The 26,748-nt window shown below is 42.9% G+C and overlaps 1 protein-coding gene across 9 annotated transcripts in view; it reads right to left on the reverse strand.

Annotated features, from left to right (window-relative positions):
- Ralgapa2 (Ral GTPase activating protein, alpha subunit 2 (catalytic)) overlaps positions 1–26,514 on the reverse strand; it is a 272,379-nt gene extending 245,865 nt beyond the window's left edge. For 7 of the 9 annotated variants that reach the window (XR_374469.4, XR_374468.4, XR_866275.3 and 4 more), the window contains exon 1: positions 26,054–26,514. Coding sequence is in view for 3 of the 9 variants with exons in the window: in XM_006499519.4 (XP_006499582.1) it covers positions 26,054–26,159 (106 nt within the window). In the remaining 6 variants the exon portion in view is untranslated. The remainder of the gene's footprint in view (positions 1–26,053) is intronic. The other 2 variants (XR_003952992.1, NM_001033348.3) reach the window with 2 other exon arrangements.
- Between the last annotated feature and the right edge of the window lie 234 nt (positions 26,515–26,748).

Genomic DNA, 26,748 nt, shown 5'->3' on the forward strand with positions numbered 1-26,748 from the left:
CCTCCATACTATGGATCATGTGTTCCTGCCGTGACACAGAGTTCTGCTATGACCAGGGACTACATGCCAGAGAGGTGGGTGATACAGTTACCATTCCCACTAGGGTTCTTTCTTCCCACGGGCCTGGTCAGCCCAGGCAAAAAAAAAAAAAAAAAAAAAACCCTCATCAGAGCAGCTATCCATTTTCAGCAAGCCATTGTCCATTCCTCTAAGCCAGTGATATTGCTTGTGCCGTTTACAAGGTCCTGACCACTGGAATTTATACTTTAGAATTATATATCTAAAGGAAAGTAGAAACATTCTCAAAATTCTAAATATTACTCAAGATAAAAACCCAATGCTGCCATTCAATCTGTAGCAGAATAGTGTTCCCTGTGTCTGAAGTCCTAACTAATACTGTAAATGTGGCATGCTCACTGCAATGCTCAAGTCCATACATTCTTAGGAGCAACACTGTCTTTCCAGGAACCCTTGAAGGCCTTATTCAGAATCTGCCTGTTCAAACATGACATTTATGTTCTAATGGCCTCAGGATTTCCTGCTTGGAGATGTACAGTGGTAGTCATTATCTTATCACTAACTTTTGTAGAGTGTTTCTTTTATTCAATTGTTTTAAGAAAATATCAGTAAAATTTTGTTCTTGATTCAGGGGTATACTGATGTATGAGTGGAGGGCAGGGCTGTATCTAAAAGAGAAGACCTGATTTGATCAGGAAATCTAGCATGCCCTAGGGAATGAAGCAGTATGACATGTCCCTGGACAGGGGGAAACTAGGTGGAAGTCACACAGGGGAGGTACAGACAGACTGGGAGAAAGGACTGTGCTTGTTTTAACTACAGTTCAAATTTAGTGGCACATCTGCCACTAAATGCTCTTTCTGCAGAGGACTAAGGACCGTCCACAGCCTCAGGGTCTTCTGAGGAAAGGGGATGGGAGGAGTGGGAGGACAGGGCCAGGCGGAGTCCAAGGTGGAAACCACACTGACCCTCCAGCTCTGACAAGGAAGCCTGCTTTCCATCTTATTACCATCATGCAACTCAGCCAAGGGCTTCCAAAACACCACAGGGAAGCAAATGCCAGGCAGCCCTGCAGAGCCTGAGTCCTCTCTAAGTTTCTGAAGTACCTATATCACTCCCGCTCCTTCACCACCAGCAGCCAGTCCACTGCAGAACTTTCCTAGCATCTCTCTTTGCACACCTGTCACTAAGCCTGACACTGATTCTTTCTCCACTTCTAGTTGGAAGTAAACAGAAAAGGCAAAGGGCAAAACCTTCAGAGCAGATTGTCTGGATTCAAGCGCAGAAGCTACAAGGTCTGAGACAACCAAGTACACACTAGTCCTCAATTTCATGTGAAAAATATAACTAGCAATAGTTCCTATACTGCATGGCAATGGTGATAAGAAAATAAGCATGTGCAGAGTGCTTGTAGAAAATCAGTTGGCAACATATAAATGTTAGTTGTTTTTAATAATTACTTAGCTTCTGGCAAAGCTCTCTCACCAGGAATAACACAACCTCACTTATGTATGAAGCTATCAAATTCAATGACTCAGAAATTCATACACTTAATGAGGCCATCCCACACTAAATAGTGCTTAATCCCAACTCAACAGTAAATACTGCCAACAAGCATACCCATGAAACCAGGCCAATTCTCCTTCCATCTCTTTCTACACATAATCCTTCTCAATGGCAATTCTATCACTCCTCAGTAAGAAGAGTCATAACATAGCTTCATGAGAACTTGTTCCAACAGATCTCTAACCAAGTGAAGGGAAGCCTTTAGCACACTCAGGAGTCCCTGTTGGACTCAAACGCAGAGGAGGAAGCCCAAGCCAGGCTCTTCCATGAGAAAGAGAGGACTGTCAGCCTCCTTTAACCACACCCCAGAGCTACACGTATCTGTGTGGACTTTCTATTTTAATCCAGTTTCCTGGATAATGTTACTGAAGGCCAGATGATCAAAACCATAGACTTGTGAAAAAGGACAAGTGAAGACTTGTCAAGGTGACTTACTAAAACAAACATTTAGAAACACTTGCCATGAAAAAGAAAAGTGGAAGCCAGGGAGGTGACTCAGTGAGTGTTTCTCCAGCAATCCTAAGAACTCAGTTCAGATCTCCAGTACCTATGAAAAGGCCAATTGCAGCACACATCTGCAACCCTAGCAATTTCTGGTAGAGCCAGTCAGATCTGGGGGCTTACTGGGTAGCCAGTCTAGCTGCATCAGCAAGCTCCACTTAAGTAAGAGACCCTCTCTCAAGAAAATGGAGAACAATGGAAAAAACACCAAATGTCAACCTCTGAGCATGGACATAAGGGTGTATTCATATACAAGTTCACATATAAATAAACCACACACACACACACTTACACAATACACATATACACACAGAGACACAGAGAGAGAAAGAGAGAGAGCATGCATAAGAAAAATAATAAATAATTAACAATAAACTAGGCAGACAAGGTTGAAATTTTTGTCAGAAATGTATGTCACTAGTGATAAGCCTGATATAATTGGCTTTATTAGCCAATATTATTAGCCTTAGAGGCTGACATGATTCTGATCTCATATTTAAGTAATTGCCTAGGTTAGTGCCTTCTTTTCTTCATGATGCCATGCACAGCTGCACCTTGATGCAAACTTTCTTGTCAACAGTGACTTGTTCTAGCCTGAGTTAGGGAAGGACTCCTCGTGACATCAACTGGTACATCTGAGTACCTCCTCATGCTATAAAGTGCTGTAAAGTGTTAGCGTGGGTAAACACCAGGAGCTTATCTAGGAGAGGCCACAAACTGTACCAGGAAGCCTCTCCAGACTCAGCAGCTTATTCGTCATAGAACAGGAAGTATCCAAGGAATGATTACATTGCCATAGCTAATCAACAAACACATTTAAGCTATCATTATTATAAGATAAATCCATTCCTGAAAAATTAGTTTCATATGAAGACTCTTAAGATGTATCCTATACTAGCTGGGTATGATGAATGAAGCATATAACCCCAGCTACTAGGAAGATGAGACAGGAGAACTGTCACAGGTTCAAAGCTGACCTGAAATGCATTGTGAAGTCTAGACCAGTCTGGGATACAAATTGAGGCTTTGTCTCAAAAAACCAAAATTATAACCTTACTAAAGACTATTATGTTTCCATATACAAACACAAAGCTTATGTAGATAGAAATATAAATGTGTACAATGGAAAGCAAGACTTAGATTTAGACTCTGAGGATAAAGTGACCAAGGCCTAAAATAGGTGGTCAAGATGGGTTCATCCCTGAGAGAAGGAGGTTCAGCACCCTATCTAAGTAAGCTCTGCTTCCCTCCCAAGTCAGCTAGCAGGAGGGGTCCAGCCTAGCTGCACACTGCTGCTTTCATCCTGCTTGCATGCCAGCAGAACTTAGATGTGGGAAGCCACATGTGCCGTTGCTGAGTGGCACTGACTACTGCTGGCCACCATGCATAAGATTGGACAAACAACCAATGTGTACATATGCAGTAAAGTTTTTTGTAAAGACACTGCCTGGCCCAGGCATGATAATGAGGTTCTGTAAGGTACTGAGAGTATAACCAATCAGATGTGAGACATGCAAATGATGCATGATAATGAGGTTCTGTAAGGTACTAAGAGAGTAACCAATCGGATGTGAGACATGCAAATGAGGTATGATAATGAGGCTCTGTGAGGTACTGAGAGAGAGTAGCCAATCAGATGAGGAACATGCAAATGAGGCTTAGTGCATAACCAATCCGGGTATGAGACACGCCTCTCCTAGGCCTATAAAAGCAGCACCAGTTCTGGGCTCGAAGTCTTTTCGCCTCTGCAATCAAGCTCTCCCAATAAACGTGTGCAGAAGGATCCTGTTGCAGCATCGTTCTTGCTGGTCGAGTCCGGTGCGCGCAAGACTTAGACATGAGGTTGATAACCTAATCCCTTTCTATGGATGAAACAAAAGCATTCCTGAAGATCACAGCAAACAACAAAGTGACTTATTTGTAAAATCAGAGCAAAACTTTTTACAATATTGGTCAAAATGATTTCCAACTAAGAAGACAGGATGATGGCTTCTATCGTAACTACAAAATAAGTCCACAGCCATACCATCCCTAATATGCTCAATTTCATCTAAATATAAAATAAGTTAATCTGACCTACTCTACAATTATTACATTCTAAGTATTTTCAGAATAATAGCAACATAAGCATTTGCTCATCCCTTAAACTACTGTCAATATTCATTTTATAAAATTAGTTCAGATCTATATACCATCTATTATTTAAGTCTGATATATTAGAAAGAAATCTGGTCAGAGAAATGACAGCAAAGCTTCCAAGCTTGCCACTATATGATTTTAAAATGAATTGACATCAATTTCTCTTTTACTTTTAATAAGCAAATTCCTTGATAATGAAGATGATGAATTACTGCCACACTTATTTACAGGAAGATATTTATGCCTGCCTTGTCCAACATTTATGTGTGGAGGTCAGAGGATAACCTCAACTGTTAGTCCTTGCCTTCTGCATTGTTTAAGACAGGGTCTCTTGGTTGTTCACTGATGCTTATCCCAGGATGCCTAGCCCTCAAAAGCTTCCACAGACTGTCTTCTCTGCTTTCCAACTCACCTTAGGACACTGGGTAACACATAAACACTAGACCCAGCTTTATGTGAGTTCTGAGAGCCCCTCAAAAATTGTGCAGCAAACACTTTACCCCTGGAGCCATAACCCTAACCTTGGCACAAATGTGAGTTAATACAACCAAAATTCACATTTTAAAAATTAAAATATGTACTAGGGGTGGTTCCACATGCCTTTGATTAAGGAGGCAGAGACAAATGGATCTCTGAGTTTGAGGCCAGCCTGGTCTACATAGCAAGTTCTAGGCCAACCAAGGCTGCATAGTAAGACCCTAATCCAAAAACAATTATCTCCTCTGAGTTACCAGTTCCCTTTATCTCTCAAAGTAACTAAAACACAAAGTTCTGATTTCAACAGTTCCAAAGAATTTCACAAAGAAAACCAACATATAGTACTCTTAATGAGCCCATACCTTCCACAGATTCAGCCTTGAGCTCAGCACACAAAGTAGCCCAAATCTGGCCCTAATTCTTACTCTTCATCTGGGTTCTGTCCCACAAACCCAAATGCCAACAGTAAGTTCTTGAGTTACTGATGTCAGAGTCAGATCAAAAGCAAACCCCACCTCTCAACATTACTCTGCCATGTATCTCAGTCCTCCCTGCTGTTCCTCATCTCTTTTCCTGCATATTGTTTTCAGTCTTAGACACTTATGCAATTTCTATGAAGCTTTAAGAACCAGATGACCAATGTCTGCTTCATACGTATTCTTTGTAACACATAAGACTATGTTGTCCCATGTAGTACAAATATGTCTAGTGCCATCCACTTTTAGGCACTAGACATATTTGATATGCAGTCACTTCCCAAGTCATTCAGATATTAACTAATAATGTACTCAGAATAATTCTGGCTCCTCTTTTAATCTCCTCCACCCAATGGAGCAGGAGGAATTGGTCCTAGTTCTCTGAGAGACACCATTCCCTCTCCCTCACCTGCCTACCATAAACTGCCTAAGAAACCTTAAGGCTGCAATCAGGAACAGTAATTCAGACAATTCCCAAGGCTTCCTCAGGTTTGTATTCATCTCATGTGACCCTTATCTTAGATACCAACACCATACAAATATGGATTCTACTGACTCTCATCCCAGGTCCCTAACACAGCCCACCCATCTGCAATATCCAGTAATATCAACAAGTCTCCTCTCCTCTCTTCCACCATATTTTTAACAGAGTTCTTCCCTAAACCTGGCAATCCCTTCAGAACACTTCCCTTACAGCCACAGACAAGGCTTTCACCATCTGCCTACACTCATGTGGCACTATAAACCCAAGCCCCTGAAATCTCAACACACACACACACACACACACACACACGCGCGCGCACGACAATTTCTAAGCCATTCTGGTCCTTTCCTCACATATACAAAAAGCTCCTTTGCTGTTCATCACACCATCCATCACAGACCAATGGCCACCCCATCCCCAACTGGAGTGGTACTGTCTCTTATGCTCCAGTACACTCTCCAGTGACGGTAGGGCCTGGCTCCCTGTCTTCCTTATTGGTGATTTCAACATTTACATGGATGATGCCTGGCTTCCTCATCGCTAATGTAGTTGTCAGGCTCCACCTCTACCACCCACACCCAGAGCCAGAGCCCAGACCTGGTGATTACTACCCACCTCCTAAGCCTTGGTTTCACGTGATTCATTCTCCTTCTCCCTGCCATTTCTTATCTTTCCTGCCCACTCCTCAACCCTAACCCCAACAACTCTTCCACCCTACTGGCCCATGAATCAAGTCTCAAATCTACCATCTTGTTGTACTCAAGTCCTCCTTTCCCGCTGTTCCCAACTTAGTCACCATAGCTCATCTTTTTTACTTACTGGGGGGGGGGGGGAGCACTTACATGTGGTAGCATACAAAATGAAAGTCAGAGGACAACATGCTGGAGTTGGTTCTCTCCTTCTGTCATATAGGCCCCAGAGATGAGAGCTAGGTTATCAAGCTTGGCAGCGAGTACCTTTACCCACTAAGCCTCTCATCAGCCTCACTCTTTCATTGTCCCTCAGCCAAAATCCAAGTCTATTTCATCCATGACATTTATCTGAAGCCAAGCCACATGCTAGGCACACAAGTTTTTACTAGGGGATAGAGAAATGGCTCAGAGGTTAAAAGTGCTTGCTGGTTCTTACAAAGAACCAGAGTTTGGTTTCTAGCACTCACATTGAATGACTTATAATCTCCTATGACTTTAGTTCTGTGAGGTATGACTCCCTCTTCCAGCCTCTGTAGGCACCTGCACACATACACAGACACACATAGACACACACACACACAGACAGACAGACAGACAGACAGACAGACACACACACACACACACACAAGTAATGAACAAAATTACGTGCTTTATAATGCATAGTAACAAAACAAGCACGTTAGAGCGACCAGTGAATGAAGGCACCTAGTCTAACCAGGCTTTCGGTGCCACACTCTAAGGAGCTTGTCACTGTTAATACAAAGGGCAATGTTAAGTGCTTCCAAGGCCAAGAGAAAAGACTCATGTACCCTGTGCTCAAGTTCTACTACTGGACCATCAGAAGGAATGAAGACATGTTGGGACCAAAATTATATAATACATAGTCTTTTTTTTTTCTTTTCCTAGAGACAGGGTTTCTCTGTGTAGCCTTAACTATCCTGGCTTAACTTAGACCAGGCTGGCCCCAAACTCACAGAGATCCACCTGCCTTTGCCTCCTGAGTGCTGAGATTACAGCATGTGCCACACTGCCAGGCTACAATACAGTTTCATTTTCAGGAAATAAAAGTATCTTTTGGCTTCTTGGATAGTTCTGTTTATTCCATAAATTATGGTGATATTTTACTATAGTGTCTCCTTAGTTACATACTAATTACACTAATTTTTAATGTCCCCATATGTAAGTACATATGTACGCTTGCCATAATTGGCAACTGATTTCCATAAGGGTTCTCCATGCACTTCAGACAAAAGCATTATTGCTGCCTGAAGCCAACACTACTAGTTCTCCCTAGTTCCTTCACCCACCTACCCGCTCCCTCAGTCAGCCCTTCACTCTTCCTAACAGAAAATTGGTTTACTCCTTCACAGAGCTGTACCCACTGGGAAGGCTGACATATACCCCACCCATAGGGAGTGGGCCTGATGTAACTGAGCCAATTATGATGGCAACATAACCCTGGCCAGTTACAGTCATAGGCCAAAGTCTGTGACACAGTGCTGATCCATCCACACAGGAGAAGACTGATGGAAGTACTGGGGAAGTGCTCATGGCTCCTGAATAGACTTAAGGAGAAGCAGCTTTTTAAATGCCCTGGATATCATGGGTATCACTCCATCCAGGTGGCTGTGGGTCTGATACTCAGAGTACAAATCTGTCTTAGTGAGGATGACACAGCAGAGAGGCAGGAAGCCTGGTCAGTCAACATTACAGAATAGCTAGATTATCTCACTCTAGTTAGGACCTCTTTATATAGAAAAGGGAAATTCCTTTTATACATTTATATTTATTTTCTCTTAGTTATAGACAAAAACATCTTTGCAGACAGATGGCTGAAATAAAATATGAAATAAGTACTAGTACCAATTGAAAAGCTCACAGAAGCAGGGCATGATGGTTCATGCCTTCAACTCCAGCACAGGAAGGAGAAGCAGGTGGATCTCTTGAGTTCAAAGCCAGCTTGGTCTACAGAGTGAGTTCCAGGACAAATAGGGCTACACAGAGAAACCCTGTCTCTAAATTCACCGCCCCCCCCCAAAAAAAAAAAAAAAGAAGAGAAAGAGAAAGAAAAGAAAAGCTCACAGAAATCTCATTAAACATTTTAAGCCAATCAATCATACTTGTATACTGTTCTAAAGTGGACTGGGACCAGTTTATAAATAGGTAAGCAAGACATAGATCGTCACTTCTTACTCGCTACTCTCAACAGCTAATGAAACAAAAAAGTGGTTAAGAAGGTGGAGAAGGCCATCAAATAATGTCTGTGTCAAATAACTATTATTAATCATATAATAATAGCCTACAAAACAGCTCTGCATAGAGTGACTCAATTAACCCTCCAGCAACAACAGCAGGAAGGTATAGTCTTCACTGCCTGTAGATAGAAGGGTTAGAGAGGGCACTTCATGCCAGCTTGGACCCCACATGGCTGGACTCTCCGCTGCTCAGTTGATTGGGTCCACACTTACAAAAAGTGGTGGGAGAGTGCAAGGAAACACCTAAAAAATGCACTTCATTTCAATTTGCTTAGAGAGAGGGGGGAGGAGAGGGGGAAAAGGGAGAGGGGGAGAGGGGAGAGAGGAGAGGAGGGGAGAGGGGGTGGGGGGAGGGAGAGAAACAGGAGAGATGTGGCATAAGCTACAGGTTCATTTTAAATCCAGAAGGGGGGAAAAAAACCTAGAAGGTAGCTTAATTTATTTTACATTTTTGCATCTTTATGAGTGTAGTGTATAGATATGTATGTGTTCCCATATTTGCAGCTGCATATGCATATTAGAGCACATTTGTGGATACCTGAAGCTATCTTCCACATTATTTCTTAAGACAGGTCCTCTCACTGACCCAGACCTCCTGGTTCCCTGATTCTGTCCTCGTGTGGCAAGCAAGCTTGCTCTGGGGATCCAATCTCTACTACTTCTGGCATTACATATGGCCCCAAGATCACATGGCTTTTACATGGGTTCTAGAGATCTGCACTCGAGTCCAGTGCAGAATTTGTGGGACAGGTGCTTTATCCACTGAGTCATCTCCATATTTTAAAAGGGTATCAGTGACAGTGTGCAATTGAAATGACCTTCTTCATGAACAGGTTAAAAGGGTGGCTTTTATGTGAAATTGATTTAATAAAGATTTAAGTGGCCTTCCCCCAAAGGACTGTCCTTACCTTTAGAAAATCATAATGATGTTCTTGCTCTGTCATCAGCCTAAATTACTGACCTCTGTTGTATACCTTACACAAGTTAAAAAAAAAAACCCTTGTCTGTTCACTGGGAGCCACTTGTAGGCATACAATCTGCTGACAGAATGTAAGAGCATAAAAATCACAACCTACTGTGTTGTGGATTTAGTCAAACACTTGTATTATATTAATTGGGTTCCCAAAATTGCACAAGAATCCTGCATGTAAGACAGTGAGGGTCCCTGCCCTCAGTTGGTTCTGATTGCTAAACAAAGTTGCTGGTGGCCAATAGCTGGGCAGGGAGACAAAGGCAGGGAATTTAGGATTCCCAAGCAAGAGGACCAAGAGAAGGAAGACAAATAAGATCCAAGCTTTCTTGAGAGCTGCAGAAGAGAGAGCACACCAATGATATAAGAGCCTGGGAAGAGCAGCCCCAGGGCCCTCCCTGCCCCCATTGGGTCTAGGGCAGCAAAGATGGAATATAGATTTTACTAAGTAATAACTCAGGAGTATCGGAGGGGAAGCATGTGCGTGTGCATGTGTGTCTTTCTTTCTGGAACTCAGAACATTAGGGCGGGTAGCGAGGATCTTGCACCAGTGCTGGCAGAACAATGTGAGCAGCGTTAATTGCTATAGCAACACTACCGGAGTAGTGAACAGTTTGTTATAGGAGCCCAGTAAGACACAATACAGCCACGTAAGGATAATATAAGTCTTCCCATCCTGGAATGCACAAACGTTTAAGGTATCTTCATAAAAACACAGCATTAGACTATGTATAATGATAACTCGTGCAAACAGGTGGTGTGTGTGGGTGCTCACAAGCACAGCTGAAAGCAAGAGAGACAGGGGAACATGCACAAGCAAGAGAGCAGGTTTACCCAAATACCAGCAATGGATAAAGGACTGCGGAATTTTAAATGATTTTTTACACTACTCAAAGCTCATTCACATTATTCAAATTTTCATAATAGGTGTATTAAATATGCAACCCCCAAAAAAAAGCTAAAAGAAGAAAAGTTGCTTCCCAGTGTTTTGTAAAGAAACGAAAAACTTTCGTTTACAGTAGTTCAAAACTGAACTACTATAAAAGAAATTAGCAACTATGCAGTCTGTACATTGGATACACTATTCTTTAAACTTGAAAACACAACTTTTCAATTCTGAAGAAAAGTTAACACAAATGATACATAGAATAATAGCTTGATCATTTCTAAAAGCAGCAATTTTCACAAATTCCCTGTCCAATATGTGCACTTTAGGAATGGCACCATACCTTGCTCGGAGTGCTTGGTAATGATCTAATTGCTGAAAGGAGATTAGTTATGTTTGGGAAAGGCTGTGTATCTATAATTCAGTAGAAAGGATAGAAAACACAACTACAGCAAGAGATGCTTATGTCATATTCAAGAGCTTGTACTGAGTGGAAAGAAGCAAACATGGATACCTTAAGATGCCAAAAAAGGTGATGAAATCTCCAATCACAACAAGCTTTCATTTACAAGACCTGGTAGCCTTAGACCATATGAGTCAACCTCTTACTCTGCCAGACAGACTATAAAGTGCTAATGAGATGGTCTAGGCTCAGAAATGACAGCTCTGGGAGTCTACCATCGTACAGGTGATGGGATCTTCAGGCTGGAGACAGCAGTAAGAAGACTCAGGAAAGCATGTGGGATACAAGCAGGGCTTTGGAATGGACTTGGGCTCTCAAGCAGAAGAGCAAGCACTAACCATTAAGCTGCTCTCTAAAGAGGGAGGCAGGCATTTATTGATTTGCTGGCATGAACTAACATTGTCTCTGAAGGATCCCAGAGGCTTAGGCTACAGCAGCCACTGCAAGCAGACTGTAGTAGTTTGAATGAGAAAGGCCACCACATTTGAATCGTTCATCCCTAGTGGGTGGGGCTGTTTTGGGAGAGAGTAGGTGTGGCCTTATTGGAGGAGTTGTGTGACTGGTGGCTTTGAGGTTTCAAAAGCCCAGTCTGTCTGCCTACATCTTGCAGACTATTAAGCTCTTAGCTACTTCTGCCATGTCCCTGCCAGGATGGTCATGGACTCACCCTCTGAAACTGTGAGCAAGCCCCCAGTTAAATGCTTTTATACCCTTCTTTGGTCATGGTGTCTCTTCACAGCAATACCACAGTACAGAACAGTACAACTGAACATGTACAAAAGTGGTCAGAAGAGAACACATGCCGTGCTTTCAGTGGTTAACACGCTGAGGCCCAGGAACGTGTGTGCCCCTGTCTTCTTGGGTACGCCTGGTCTCAACCACCGTCTGAGAAAGACACAAGGCTCGGTGGCACTAATTCATAATACAGTTAATACTAAACCAAAATTCAAAGTTCTCACAGGTCTTTTTATTAAGAAACCCTCAAAATACAAAAAAAGCGTTAAAACCTGCAATGAGCCTCCCGGCAGGGTCTGCTGCTGTTTGTCATCATTTATATAGCTGAGTCATTACTATTCTGACCCACAGACATTTTTCTCAGCTCAGTCTTTTTCAGCCAATGGCCTGTCTCCCTCTTCCTCCATGTCTACAGTGCTTTCTAATTGCCTGTCTTTGCCTATTACCCAATTACCAGTGCAGTCCATTGTGGGGCCGCAGCACATGGTCCAGAATACTCTACCTTTCCTGTTCCATGGGCCACAGTGTTCCTAGCCTGCATCCTCATCACTGGTCCCTGCAGAGCGAGGAAGGACACAAACTGTGTGTCCCCTCTTTCTCCACAAGTATGCATGCCACAGCTTCTACACCACTCAGAGCTGTCCAATACCACTTCCTTCTCTCTTCTCTTTTGTCTCCAGTCACTGCCCAGCTTAGGACAAAGGTTTTGACTCTTCATAAAGTAAGCTGTGTTGGCTTGAATGAGATCTCCAACCCCCAACCCCGCTTCTCAGGCATTGAATATTAGGCTTCCCTGTTGGTGACCATGTTTGGGGAGGCTCAGGAAGGATGTCTTTGCTGGAGAAAATTCATCTCTGCCGGTAGCCTTCAAGGTTTCAAAAGCCATGTGTCATCCCAGTTGACGCTCAGCTTCCAGCTCCAGTCCCTACACTTCCCTGCTGGGACAAGGCATGAACTTAGCCCTCTGTAACTGTAAGCCCCAAATAAACCCTTCTCTCTCTAAGCCTTGGTCGTGGTGTTGCATCACTGCATTAGAAAGGTAACTAACCCATAAGCAATAGAGAGCTCGCAGTGAGACAGCCAGCGTCTAGTGAGCAGGTCTACTTACCCAAACAGGAAGCACAGCAATTCAGCTCCCTGTCCATCACACCCTGGGGCTCCTATCTTATCTTTCCCCTCCTGGCCTCACCCCTGCTCCTTTTCATCGAACTCTGGGGCTCTGGGGCAATTCCAAGACAGTTATGACTTGAAGCCTCTGCACCTTCCTTGGAATACTCGTTCCTAAGATAATGACAAAGCCATCACCTTCTCAACTCAGGTCTTCAACAAAACACATCAGAAAGCCTCTTCTGACGCCCTACACAGGCATGTACACAAGACAGGCATGCGCACACACATCCTGACCAAGATCCATTTTTCTATCAATACTTAAAATTACACTATAAACTTTTTGTTATTCATATATTGCTTGTCTTGGTAGAATGAAAATCCTATGAGGGCTGGGCCTTGATTTGTGAATACCAGGCAAGTGAAATAACTTAATTCTCTGGAATAACTTAAAGACCAATGGAGAGTCTCTACTCTAGACAGACTTAACAGCTCAAACCTCTCTCTTCAAAAGACAGTGATTTATTTCTCTCAAATTGAGTAAATAATCCTTAAATAATTTACAGAATATCAACTCAGGATTCCTCAGTGATTTGGAATAAAAGTTAGTGAACGGATGTGAGCTGGTGAATGCTCTGGACACCATTTATATCTATCTGGCAGACAGTCATATCTAAGGCCAAATGTGACCTTTCACTGTTTTCTGGATACTCTGCCCCTTCCTTCAGCTGGCACTGGTTTGCAATTCTTGCACACATGGGTGTTGGCTGGTATAAATGCTGACACATCTTTTGGCTGAGAATTAAGAAAAAATGTAAATGTAAAAAATGTTTTATCAAGCTAAACAGAAACACACAAGTAGCAGTCATGTGACTGTTTAATGGCTATAGGGCTCCTTTGCCTGCTGATATAAAAATTTTTGAAAGGCCAGACATGGTGCTGCATCCCTTTAATCCCAGCCCTTGAGAGGCAGAAGCAGGAGGATCTCTGTGAGATGGGAGCCAGCCTGGTATTAGATAGTGAGTTCCAGGACAGTCAGAACTACAGAGACTCTTGCCTCAAAAGCTAGAAGCTATGGCTATAATGTCTTACCAGAGACATTACTTAATGCCTCCAAACTGTTTACCTTTAAATGATCACTTTTATGTGAATTTCACTTCGATGAACAACATGCAAACAATGTGACAACATGTTTTTTAAAGAATAACCTTTAAATATAACAAGTTTAAAGGAGGAAATTGGGCCAAATTATATATACATTTTGAAGATCACTGATTAAGCCATTTCCCAGAAAGACTATACTAAATTATAGTCTTACCAAATGTGTATTAGAAACTTCACATGTATGTTATTGGGATGGGAAACTGCAATTTTGATAATTGGTAGGTAATTTGCTAATATATTTAAGTTTGTATATCTTAAAGTATTAGAAAAGTATGACATTTAAATATGGTTATAGCTCTCATTTCTCTGGTTGTGACATATATACATTATAATTTTTCTTGTTAGTATATAGCAGTTTTTATGAACTGAAGATATAACTAATTTAATTTAATATTGTTCCACTTCATTATTTAATTTTGATTTTAATTGAAGGTGATCTATTTGTGTATGTGCCTATTTTAAGAGCACCAGAGAGAGATGGGAATATTCTTTCCAAAATAAATATTGACAGTGTTATATATGAAGGCACATGCTGAGGAAGCTATGTAGACATTCTGTCTACCTCTGCTTCAAAGTTCAGAGTTCTGTGTCAGCTCTAGTACATCAGGCCTAACTGGTAAACACACCCTTACCTTATCAGACACAGTCCATAGAAGACAGAGCTTTATGTCACAAATACAAGGGGACAGAAATAAACTAACTTAGTCTCTAAATATTCGTTCTTCAGTTCTTCTCTATTCTGTGCAGTTTGAAAATACTATTAAATATTCAACTACTTCATTGTGGAAAAAAAAAGTGTTCGCTTAGAAAAGGGGACAGTCAGTTTTGGATTTTGTAAATTTACAATCTGATTGGCAATATTCCTCCTATTTTTTTCCAGGAGCACCGTCCAAGCCATTCCTCACTACCTCGCCTCAGTTTACCACGTGGATAACTTGTCCCCTTTGCCCACAGAAACACTGCTTCCTTACCTCTGCTCTCCTTGGGCACCAAGGCCTGGTCTGATAATAAATTCACCCACATAAGGGGAATTTGATTCACAGTCTTAAATAATATGTGCTGGCATCTTCTCACTAGTAAAAACTATCTTTAGGACAGGAAGACTCTCAATTTTTAAAAATATATCCATATGGGTGGCTAGATCCCTCCCAACTCAAATCTATATAATAATTCTATATAATTATTCTGTATAATAAGTTCTATATAGTAAATCTGTATAATAATTCTGAGATTATTGTTTGTTTGTTTAAACTCGCTTATCCAGACTTACAGTGCAAACCCTGGCGTCCCCAATGCTGCACACATTGCCTAGCACAGCACTGTGACTGACATACAGCTGCTAAATGAATAGGGGCTCTAGAGCTACCTGCCTTAGGGGCAGACACTTTTGGTTACAGAGTTTTGCATAGAGTTCTTATCCGCTCTCTATCTTATCTATAAAATGTCTCCATTTCACTTAGGAGCATTAAGTGAGTTAATATGCATGAAAGAAGGCAGTACTGGAAACAGTATACCAAATGAATATTCTTTTCAAAAATTTTTAATGTTTTAAATTTATTTTTATTATGTTTAATTATTGAAGGGGTGTAGTCACATGACTGCAGGTGCCCATGGAGGCTAGAGGTCTGCCTAAATCTGGAGTTACAGGAGACTGGGAGCTATCTAACATGTCTTCTGGGAACTGACCTCTGGTCCTCTACAAAAGTAATACAAGTTCATGACTGCTAAACCATCTCTCCAGCCCAAGCATTATTCTACATAGAGTAATGTGTTACTGAGAGGCATCAAGATAAGCAAGAAGCTGCCATGTTTGCCATAAGCTTCATTTAGTAGGGAAGATGAGGCAGAACACAAGAAGCATGAATAAAAAGAAAATGCACAAGTGGCCAATGAGAGGTGAAAATGCTGTGGAAATTCTACAGAAAGGTAATTTCAGGACAAGAGTACAAAGGCAGTTTCTGTGGAACTGTGATATGCGTGAATGCTTTTGTAAGTGTGTGTGTGTGTGTGTGTGTGTGTGTGTGTGTGTGTGTGTGTGTGTGTTCATCCTGTCCCAGAATCGTTTTAGACAGCAGGATAGAAAACATTTGATAGGGTAAGAGAAGGTGTCTTGGTGTGCGTTCTCTGAGAAGTGGACAGAATTACACACGTGTGAGACTGACTGAGGGAGACAAAGGAAATCTGGGAACGGCCTGTAGAGGCTTCAGACTACATGGGGGTCTGAGCCCTGGAAAGGAGAGGTAGAAAGGAGAACCCTGAGCAGAGATGTCTTGGACTGTAAGAGTACAAGGAGTCTCACGACAAAGCTGTCAAGAAGCTAGGTTTGTTACTCCGCTGTGAGAGGCCTGAGGGAAGTCCAGCTTTGGAAGAAACTGATGAATACAGAGGGCTGCCAATCAATCACACTGTATGCAGCAGGAGCAAGAACCCTACATTCTCAGCCCTCCTACAGCAGGCCACAAGTAATGTCACTTTGCATGTCCTTGGCAGATCAATGCATATGCAGAACAGAAATCACACAGAAGACACAGTCAGTGAGCTCCTCGATTCTATCGAAGTAGCTTTTTCTTTTAACTGAATCACAACTCTAACAGCAAAAGTCCAGATTTAATGTTGGAGATACATGGGTTTTAGCGGGCATTCAATGTCTTCTAGATGGAAACAATGTCAAGGACACCAAGGGTCACAGTATCTTCATAAGGCGAACACTTACGACACGATTTCTGAGTTTCATCTAATAGTCAATCACCAGGCTCTGATAATACATTCTGAATCCTCTCACCGGAAACGCCGTTGGAATGGACAGATCTGGGAGGCTGGTACAAGGGAAGATAGCTTGAAGTGCAGAGTATGTATAATACAGTCACACACCGACACCTCATAAGCTTATTTCATGATTAGAAAGAGCCTCTGGCTTGAGGAATCACTCTGATTGGCTGGAGAACATGAGAAAAGACTTTGGACTAGGACAACTAACTACCTGAACAGATCTGTCAATGCTGTGGAGTTACAGCTTACACGAGGTTAAGTCACACAAACCCTCACATGCCACAGTCACAGCCAGATCACCTCCTACAATGCAGTCCCACCTCACACCCACCCCAGAGCACGTGAACACAGAGTGGCAGAGCTGGCAATGTGACATCTGCTCTACTAAACTAAGCTCATGTTACGCAGCTCCCCCCACCCCCTTCTGGCTGAATGCCTTTTTACTCTGAAAAGAACAGAAGCAAGCCTTACATGTTGCCAAATTTCCTTATTTTGAGATTATACATGGCACAGAAGACAGAGTATGACATTCCAAGTTCCTATCACCACACCAGCAAGAAAGCTGGCTCAAGCAGATGTCACCACTGACCTCCAGAGAAGAGAGTATGTCCTGAGCGTTCTGACCACATCTCTGTCATCCAGTACTACATTTTTGTTCCCTTTAGGAGTCCTGCAGTGAAGAGGCTTCCTCCCATCAAGCCCTTTTCCTGCCCACCCCCACTCTGCGGTGCTTGCGTGTACGCGTGTCTGAGTTGGTTGTATGTATGTATGTTTGTGCATGCATGTGTCAGAAGAGAATGTTGGGGGTCCTCCCACTCTAACACTCTCCTTACTCCCTTGAGAAAAGAACTATCGCTGAACCTGGAGCTACATTGGTGAGCAGCAATCCCAAGAGTTCTGTTTCTACTCCACTCAGAGCTAGGAGCCTCTTCTATGAATGCCAAGGCTTTAAAGTCAAGTCTTTATGCCTGGTCAGTCCGTGTTCTTATCGGCTAAGCCACGTCTGCAGCCTTCCTTTACCCCTCCCCTCTGCAGATCTCACCCTTCTTATTAATTCTTCCTCTTACTATCAACTCAAATTCCCATGGTTCTTTAAAAAAATATTGAAAATTCATAGCTCCCCCTATATCCAGTGTCAATCTGGAATGCCTCTTACTAGCACATTGCCTGGCCATCTTTTAGTTGCAAAGCCCAGACATGCCTTTAGCTAACTAAAGCAAAAGCAGGATGAGACTAATTCCTGCAACTGGGCAGCTCAAGGGTAGAACTGGCATAAACATGCTAGACCCTGTAGCTTGCACAGTATCCATAGTGCTCCCTCAGCCCCATCTCTGAAGACTTCCCTCTGAGTACTAGGTTTACTTTAAGCTATGTGTTTTCCATACAATAGAAAGACAGACCAGGTACCTCCCCAGAGCTTTCACTGCAAATGGACAAAGACTGATTTTCTCTTGGCATCTAGGTTTCAAATGTTAGGAGAGGCTGGGACACCCAGATCCTTCCTTAAGAAAAAACAGCCACCTTTTCTATTTTGAACATTCCAATGGGTTCTCACTGTCTATCTATACCCAGTACAAAAGCTACTGTATGCTTAAGTCCTTGGTGCCCTGCAGGATTGCCTTTGTAGTTCTGTTCTCCACCAATGTCCTTATCCACTCTTTATCCACCAGGCAAAGCCCTTTATCTATTATTCATATCCCAACTCAGCCCTGACCTTCCTTTGTAAGCACTCCCAACACCTCCAGGAGGCTTGGTGGAGTTCCTCCCTGAATGGTGACCACCTCCATAGCTCCTTCCCATTCCACTGTATGGCTCTAAACACTGTGCAAAAATTTCATCATTTAAGCATCTGCTTTTCCTACTGAATCCTAAGCCTTGACCTTATACCATACTATCTAAATACACAGCAGATATATACACAATTGCACACATATCTTCATATACTAATTAAAACAAAACAAAGTTTCCAAATTGAATTTTTAAAATCTCAAGGATAAGACAACTTGATAAGTAACTGTTTACTACGTCTACATATTAATTGTTCTTAATTTAGTAGTTTAGTAACTTTGTTATTTTTTAAAATTTTCAAGGTTTAAATGGAATCAATTGCTACTTTGAAAACCAACTTTAGGGGCTGGAGGGATGGCTTAGCCGTTAAGAGCACTGACTTCCAGAGGTCCTGAGTTCAAATTCCAGCAACCACATGGTGGCTCACAACCATCCATAATGGGATCTGATGCCCTACTCTGGTGTATCTGAAGACAGCTACAATGTACTTACATATAATAATAAATAAATCTTTAAAAAAAAAAAGAAAAAAGAAATCCAACTTTAAAACACAGACACAATTTGCTATAGTTATACCTATTTTGCTCAGTTTGGAGACCAAAGATCAGTATTATAAACAACTTGAAGAAGTACTCAGGCTTGCCCAGGAATAAAGTGCTTATCAACAAAATAAAAATCCAAATTATAAATATTTATAGAAAAATATTTGGGGCCTACAGATAATCTCTTTTCTCAGAACTGGCATTGGAAAGCAATCATTCTCAGGTATCACACACAGAGCATTTCAGCTCAGGTGGTGGCCCTGGGCTCACCTTTCTCAAGTCTAGACAGCCTGAATCCTAGAGACAGGGATCGTACGAGTGCACAAAGTTCATTTTACATTGCAGAGGTTACAGATACACTGCCTTCGTGATTGGTGAAAAACAAGCAATGGGAACATGGACAAAGTCATTTGGCATTAACTTGGCCAACTGAAAAAGACCAAAAAATGCCTGCAAGGACCTGACATTACAGTTCCCAGCCTTTTCAAGTTGTAGACTTGTCTATGCTAATATCTCACTACCTGCCAGGCCTAAACACAGAACCCAATGAACTGAATCAGAAAGCACAAAAGGAGCCTTTTTTAAAAAAAATCTTCTGCCATGCTCAAGTCAAATAGGATCTTCCAGATCTCCTGGAACAGACCAGAATGAGAGCTATGAACGTCACAGAAATTTTGCAAGACAGGCAAAACCTAGTAGGTTTTGTTTTTGTATTAACATTCACTCTGGTGGGTAAATATCTATTCTGATGTGTAAATATCCTTTTGAATCAGATAACTAGCAGAAGCACAACATTAGCTTTTTTTTTTTTTTCCACTTTTTATTTTTGAGTACATCTCACTAAATTGCTGAGGCTGGTCTTGAACTCAGTTTGTGGCCTAATGGGCCTTCCTGTTTCATCCTCCAGAGTAGTTTGAATTAAAGGCTTCTATTACCAGGCTAGCCAGCCTGGTAGATATGAATATCAGCTTGTCAGCTGGGAGTTGGTAGACAAATGGTTAACTTAGTACACCTCAGTTTCTCTGCTGTAGGTTGAAGTGGGAGCACTACCTTCATCATAGTTGTAGGGAGAGCCGATGAGTTCATCATAATGAAGAATCATATCATGGTTTTCTATCCTCTCATTATAAGTTCCCAACCCCACATACCACAATCTCATCCCAGACATTCCACTTGGACCTTCCTTTTCTCACACTTAACCTGTAGTACATCAAACTTGCCACGCCCCATTATTAGCTAGAAACCCTTGCACCTCCCTAGCTCCATCTATGATACTCCCATGATCCCAAATGCCCATCACCAATCATCAAACTGTATAAAGGGGTGTGTTGCTAGTCAGACTAAAGTTAAAAGGGGAAGTCTATTCTAAGGAAAGAACACCAGCTGGTTTAGAGGTATTACTGTAGTCAGAAGAAGAAAGGAGAGTAAGCTAAGGGAGCAGGAAGGGAGGGGAGGGAAGAGGAGGGGACAGAGAGAGGGAAGGGAAGGGGAGGGAAGAGTAGGGGTCGGGGGGGGTTGGGGGTCGGGGGGAGAAAGAAAAAGCTGAGCATGGTGCCACATACATACATCAGGTAAAGAAAGGAAGATGGAGAGTTTGAGGCCAGCCTAGGCTACTGCATTATGGTACATAGTGCTCACAAATGTTTGAAACTAAGAATGAGAGGTACAAAACACGAAGAACAGTAATGACTAAATATATATAAGGAGCTAGGAAGAGGGCTCAGTGGGTAAGCACACATGCTGTATATTCAAAGTGTACAGGACTCCAGTTCAAATCCCCCAGCACCCATGGTGGCACACACACCTACAACCCATGCTAACAGCTGTACAGAGGACCCTGAGAGCTTTCTGGCCACCAGCCTTGCTCCAGGTTTACTGGGAGACCCTGTCTTAAGCTGAACGGAAGGCAGAGAGTGACAGCAGGATACCTGATGCTCTCCTCTGATCTCTGTGTATATACATACACACAAGAGTGTGCATAGACTACACACATGTAACTCATACACACACAATAAATATGAGTAAAGAAAAAGGCAACACCCAAAATTGTGAGTGAACTTGCCCCTAGTTAAAGCAAGAAGAAATAGAATGCCATATCAATGAAATAGAATGCTCTATCAATGGAGAGAAAATTTGTAAGAAAATGTTTTCTTACAAATCCGAGGTCCAAGTGCTGGCCTCTAAATAATCTTGAATGTCACAGCCTCCAATCCCAAATTAATTCCTATTAATCACTCTTCAGCCAGCATTTGAAACCCCACTGTACCTGAAGTATCACAAGTTCTTGCTGCTCTTATCTCTCATCCTGGCCTTCCTCTTCCAACAATCCATTGTTTGCCTGTCCCCCCTGACATAACTCTTTCAAGGAACCTTTGGCTCTGTCTCTCCCTTCCTGATCCATTATTCTGGTAGTCCTAGGAGATGGGCAGTTCTCAGTCTTCTTTATTAGCCTGCTAAAAGGTCTCCACACAAATTCCCACCTAAGGATAGGTATGAGCTTCCAGCTCAAGTAAGCCGAACCCTCTCTGATCTGAACCACCAAGTTGGCACCAGACTCTGCTTGTTAGGATACCTCTAACTCTGAGCTACACAAGGCTCCACGCAAGCACCCTCTGTGTCCAGGGCTCTAACTCCTAATGGATACCAGTGAGAGCCGCCCTCATACATCATTGCCATATGGATATTTACCAACAACTCTTTCATCTTCTACTGGCTAGAACTGCCCTACCCTATGCCTCTGCTTTCCCAAACTCCAGACCTACTCCCAGCAGTTGCCAGTCATAGCTTGGTACCGTGCATGTGAAATGTAGCTAGTAAGAACAAACATGTGTCCTGACTGTATAATAGACACTGCATTTCAGATAAGTCATATAAACAAAGTACTGCAAAATTATGTGTTAGCCTTTACCTACTGATATAATACATTAAGTTCGGAGGCTGGAGAGATGGCTCAACAGTTAAGAGCACTGACCGCTCTTCCAGAGGTCCTGAGTTCAATTCCCAACAACCACCTGGTGGCTCACAATCCCTGGTAATGAGATCCAGTACCCTCTTCTGGTGTGTCTGAAGAGAGCAACAGTGTACTCACATACATATATGTAAATAAATAAATAAATGTTAAATAAAATATATTTAAGTTAATCTCACTTGCTTCTCTTATATCATAAATGTACTTTGTAGAAGTTTTTAAATTATAAATGTACCTTACATTTTTTAATGTCTTTTGAAATAGGATCTTGTAGACCTGACTGACATAGAACTTTCTATGCAACCCAGACTGATCTCAAACTAGCAATAATGCCCCTGCCATAACCTCCCAAAGGCTGAATTACTTGTTCACTGGAGCAATACAGTAATACGTAGGAGTTGTGGGGGAGGGGTGTTTGTTTAGTTTACTCAGTTACTTTCTTGAATGATAATTTAAATAGCATAAGGAGAACGCAAGTATCTCCCTGTTCTTCCCAATGATGCATACAAACCATCTAAAATGCAGCCCTGTGAGAGCCAATTTTAAAAATATAGTCAGGACAAGCTATCTAAGTAGCACTGAATTGGAGTCATTATCATAATCCTAAAATATATTTTACTCTTCATAGTTAACCATTTCTCCACAAGTTGTCTGAAGTACAAACTCTTTTCAAAAAGAGAATAAGGCCATACCATTATATAAAATAATAAAGAAGAGTGGAGAAAATACCTCTTAAAATAGGTATCCTGCCTGGCAGTGGTAGCGCATGCCTTTAATCCCAGCACTTGGGAGGCAGAGGCAGGCGGATCTCTTGAGTTTAAAGCCAGCCTTGTCTACAGAGTGAGTTCCAGGACAGCCAGGGTTTCACAGAGAAACCCTGTCTCGGGGGAAAAAAAAAAAAAAAGTATCCTATTAATGGTGGGAAGAAAGCAATAAAGAAGAATCTGGTAAATGCCTGCTCCAAGCTGACATCATTACGTATCATACTCTCACTGTACCATATCCAGAGTAACAAAGCTGAGGTTCAAGAGCAGGCTAGGTACTGCCCCAAGTTGTGATGCTACAAGTAGCAGGCAGTGACAAGCTGCAGACTCTGACCAGTAGCATCATCCTTATATGTGAAAAAATACCAGCCCTATTTCACTTGAGTGACAAGCAAGAGTTGAAACACATACATAATGTGCAATACTAATTAAATTCATTCCCTTCAGTTGCCTTCACATTGACTTAACTCCTATCTTTCAGTTTAATAATACTTTGTCTTTTTTAAAGGTAATAACCAGATAAAATATTTGATGCTGTGGGAATTAATACTTTAATGCACTAGTTTTCTTTAAAGTCGTCAAACTACTATTGTAAAGCAAAAGTTTACACCAAATATTACGGCTAGAACTCCTCAATTTTTAAAAAATTAAATTTAATTTTTTTAACTTATCCACTTTACTTCCTGTTCACTGCCCCCCTCTCAATCATCCCTACCACAATCCTTCTCCCTCCCCCTCCCCCGACTCCCTCACCCCTCTCCCCTCCCCTTCTCTTCTGAGCAGGTGGGAACCCCTGTGGGTATCCTCCCAACCCTGGCACATCAAGTCTCTACAAGGCTAGGCACTTCTCCCACTGAGGTCAGACAAGGCACCCCAGCTAGAAGAACATATCCCACATACAGGCAACAGCTTTTGGAATACTGTTCCAGTTGTTCAGGACTCACATGAAGGTCAAGCTGCACATCTGCTACATATGAGCAGGGAGGCCTAGGTCTAGACCATGTATATAGAATTCCTCAATTTTATTTTTATTTTTTTGAAAAAAAAAAGAGCCCCTAAAGTTAAAGATCACAGTAGGACATAAAGGAAACTTGGCCACCATCAACAACAAAAGTATTCCTAATGAAATATGGAAGAACTCTACACCGCAAACAGTATTTTAAACAGATTTTTTTTTCACATACAAAGATGATTCAGGCTGCAGACATGGCTCAGAGGTTAAGAGCACCTGCTGCTCTTATACAGAATTTGGTTCCCAGTAGTCCCTCAGAGCAATTCACAATCACCTTTAATTCCAGCCCCAGGGGATCTGTCTACTGGCCTCTATGGTAACTATACTCACTAGCACAAAGCCCACCACACACACACACACACACACACACACACACACACATTAAAAAGATAAAATCATAAAGAGATGCCATTGGCCAGGTTCACAGCCTATCCCTGCCACTTGCACCTGGAAGGAGCCACACACCTTAGGGGAGAAATTAAGGATACTCAGACCTGAAAGTATCCATTTTCTCTGGACGGTAACAAAGACAGTGTATCTCTAAGAAACCACTCTGGTCTAGGTTTTCTGTCTTTATAAAATGTAGCCAACTTAATCTTGGCCTTCTTGGTCAGAACAAAGGTTTAAATTCTTCAGCACAGAAAAAGTTCCAAAGTATCAAATGCCTTAAAATACTGTTCAGTTCTCCTTTATCAAGAATGCCCCTGCAGCAGGAACTAATCAGATACTAAGGACCCAACACAAAGCACTTGTGTGCCTAGACATTTCACTACAGGAAGGAGAAAGTTCAACTTACCAAGAACATCACATTTTGCTTTCAGAAGTCCAGAAACTAATCCTTCTAACAGTAACTGATTTACATTCATTATAAACTGAACACATTAAGTGTAATATCTGGGGATCTGAGATAGTAACTTCAGTTGTCAAAATCTGGTGGGTTTTGAGGGGGAAGGGAGTAGGTTTTGAGGCAACAGTCATGGTTTTGAGTTTTGCATTTGGTTGGTTCATTGGTTGGCTGATTGGCTGGCCAATCCCCCACTCAGAAATAGTTTACACAATATAAATAGAAATAATTAGCAACTCTTAATCTCATTAACAAGAATGCTTAAAATTCTCACCTATAAAATGAATTCTTTTGTGCCCTATTTTCTCAAGTGGCAGATGGTCTAAAATTTTAAAAACACTGGGTTTTTAATTTTTTATTATTGTTTCAACAGTATACATATGTAGAAGAAACCTGTCTTTTCCTTGGCCCCCAAATACAGATAAGTCTGTCCAGACAGACAGAAGATAGAACTAATGCATAGCCTAGCCAAGCTACACATCACCAGCATCAGATAACCTGTGGACACTTCACACCCACAGGGGAGAGCTTTCAAGCCATCACAAGTCAATTCCAGGCCCACTTGGGCTCTGCAGAACCTCCACCCTGCAGGCCATGAATAGGGAAGGCAAAAGGGAGTAATGGTTGTCACTCTGATGATAAGGGAGAAGCTGCCTCCCTGGACCCAAAGAAAGCCTAGCTTCCTCTGATCAGAGCCCCCTTCACACCAAAGACCCAAGGAAACAGCTATCAGCCGGACCCTTCCATCCTCCCTCCCCCAACCCCCAAAAAATGTAAATTTAAAAGAGAGAAGGGCAGGAGAGAAGAAATGACATCTAATCTGTCCTGGGGTCAGCTGAAATCAATCCTACCTAAAGTCTTACACTCAAACATAGTAACATTTTAAAAGGAGAGTGAGTGAGAGATGGTAGTTCAACGAAGTCTGTGATGGGACCACATGAGCTATTGGTCTAACCCAAGTTGTCAAGAATTTAAATTTTTAGAATGGGAGAGGGAGAGGGAGGTGGCAGAGAGGAGGTGGCAGAGAGGTAGGGCTGCGTGTGCGTGTGTGTGTGTGTGTGTGTGTGTGTGTGTGTGTGTGTGTGTGTGTGTTCAAGCCCGCCCCACTTGTGCTTGGTTTATTTCCTGGAGAGGACAGCTTATAGTCACCTCTGTGCCTGCTCTCAGGCACAGAGGTTACCCGAGGCTAGGCACCCAAAAGAGAATCCTGGCTAAGTTTACACTTGGGACGACAGAGCAGCGCCCAGGGCCAACGTACAGCCTTCAGGAACAATGCCTCAAGGGTCCCGATCTAGGCTAGCAAAGGTCGGCTGCGCACCATTCCCAGCTCTCTACATCACTCGGACCTGAGACCCCATCAGGCCCACGCCGCGGGTGGGACCCGGCCCTCCCGGCAGGTGGCTCTGACCCACAGCCCACGCCCCACGCCTCACCCAGCAGCGCCCGCAGGTGCTTCAGGCGGGTCAGCACGTCCTTCTTGGGGTCCAGCACCTTCTGCGTGGACTTTTTCACATCTCCGTGGCTCCTTCGGGAGAACATCCCGCCGCGGTAAGCCTGGGCCCCGCCGGCGGGGCAGGAGGCGCCTGCGCCGCACGAGTCACTGCATAGGGTCGCGACGGGCGCGTGTCGCTCCGGCCACAAGCCGCCCCCCTCCCGGCCGCCTCGCCGCCTCAGCCTCAGCGGAGGCTCCAGGAAGGAGGGGCGGGCCGAACGGTCAGGGGCGGGGCAGGAAGGCGGTGTCGATGCGAAACCCTCGGCCCCGCCCCACGGGTGCCTCTGGTCCGCCCTCCGGCGCGACGCACGCGCACATCCCGGACTGTTCACGCACTAGGAGCCTGAGGCTAGGAACCTCGCGGGGACGCGCGCCCAGCTTCGAGTCTGCGCAGTGACCTCCAATCAGATTGCGGTGTTTTCCATATGACCAGGACCGCGAGCTCCCGCCCCTATATGGGCCGCAAGTGCTCCCGGGAACTGTAGTCCCCACAAGACGAAGCGCAGCGACCTGCTTTCCAGAGTGCTAGATGCCACCCTTGAAACTCACACTCCCTCCCCTCTACTGCCTGGCCTGCGTACCTACCCCTCCCAACCCCCCACTCTCTCACAGACACACACAAAGTAAGAAAAGCTG

The sequence above is a fragment of the Mus musculus genome, chromosome 2 (assembly GCF_000001635.26).
Source record: "Mus musculus strain C57BL/6J chromosome 2, GRCm38.p6 C57BL/6J".
In the NCBI taxonomy this organism is placed as follows: Eukaryota; Metazoa; Chordata; class Mammalia; order Rodentia; family Muridae; genus Mus; species Mus musculus.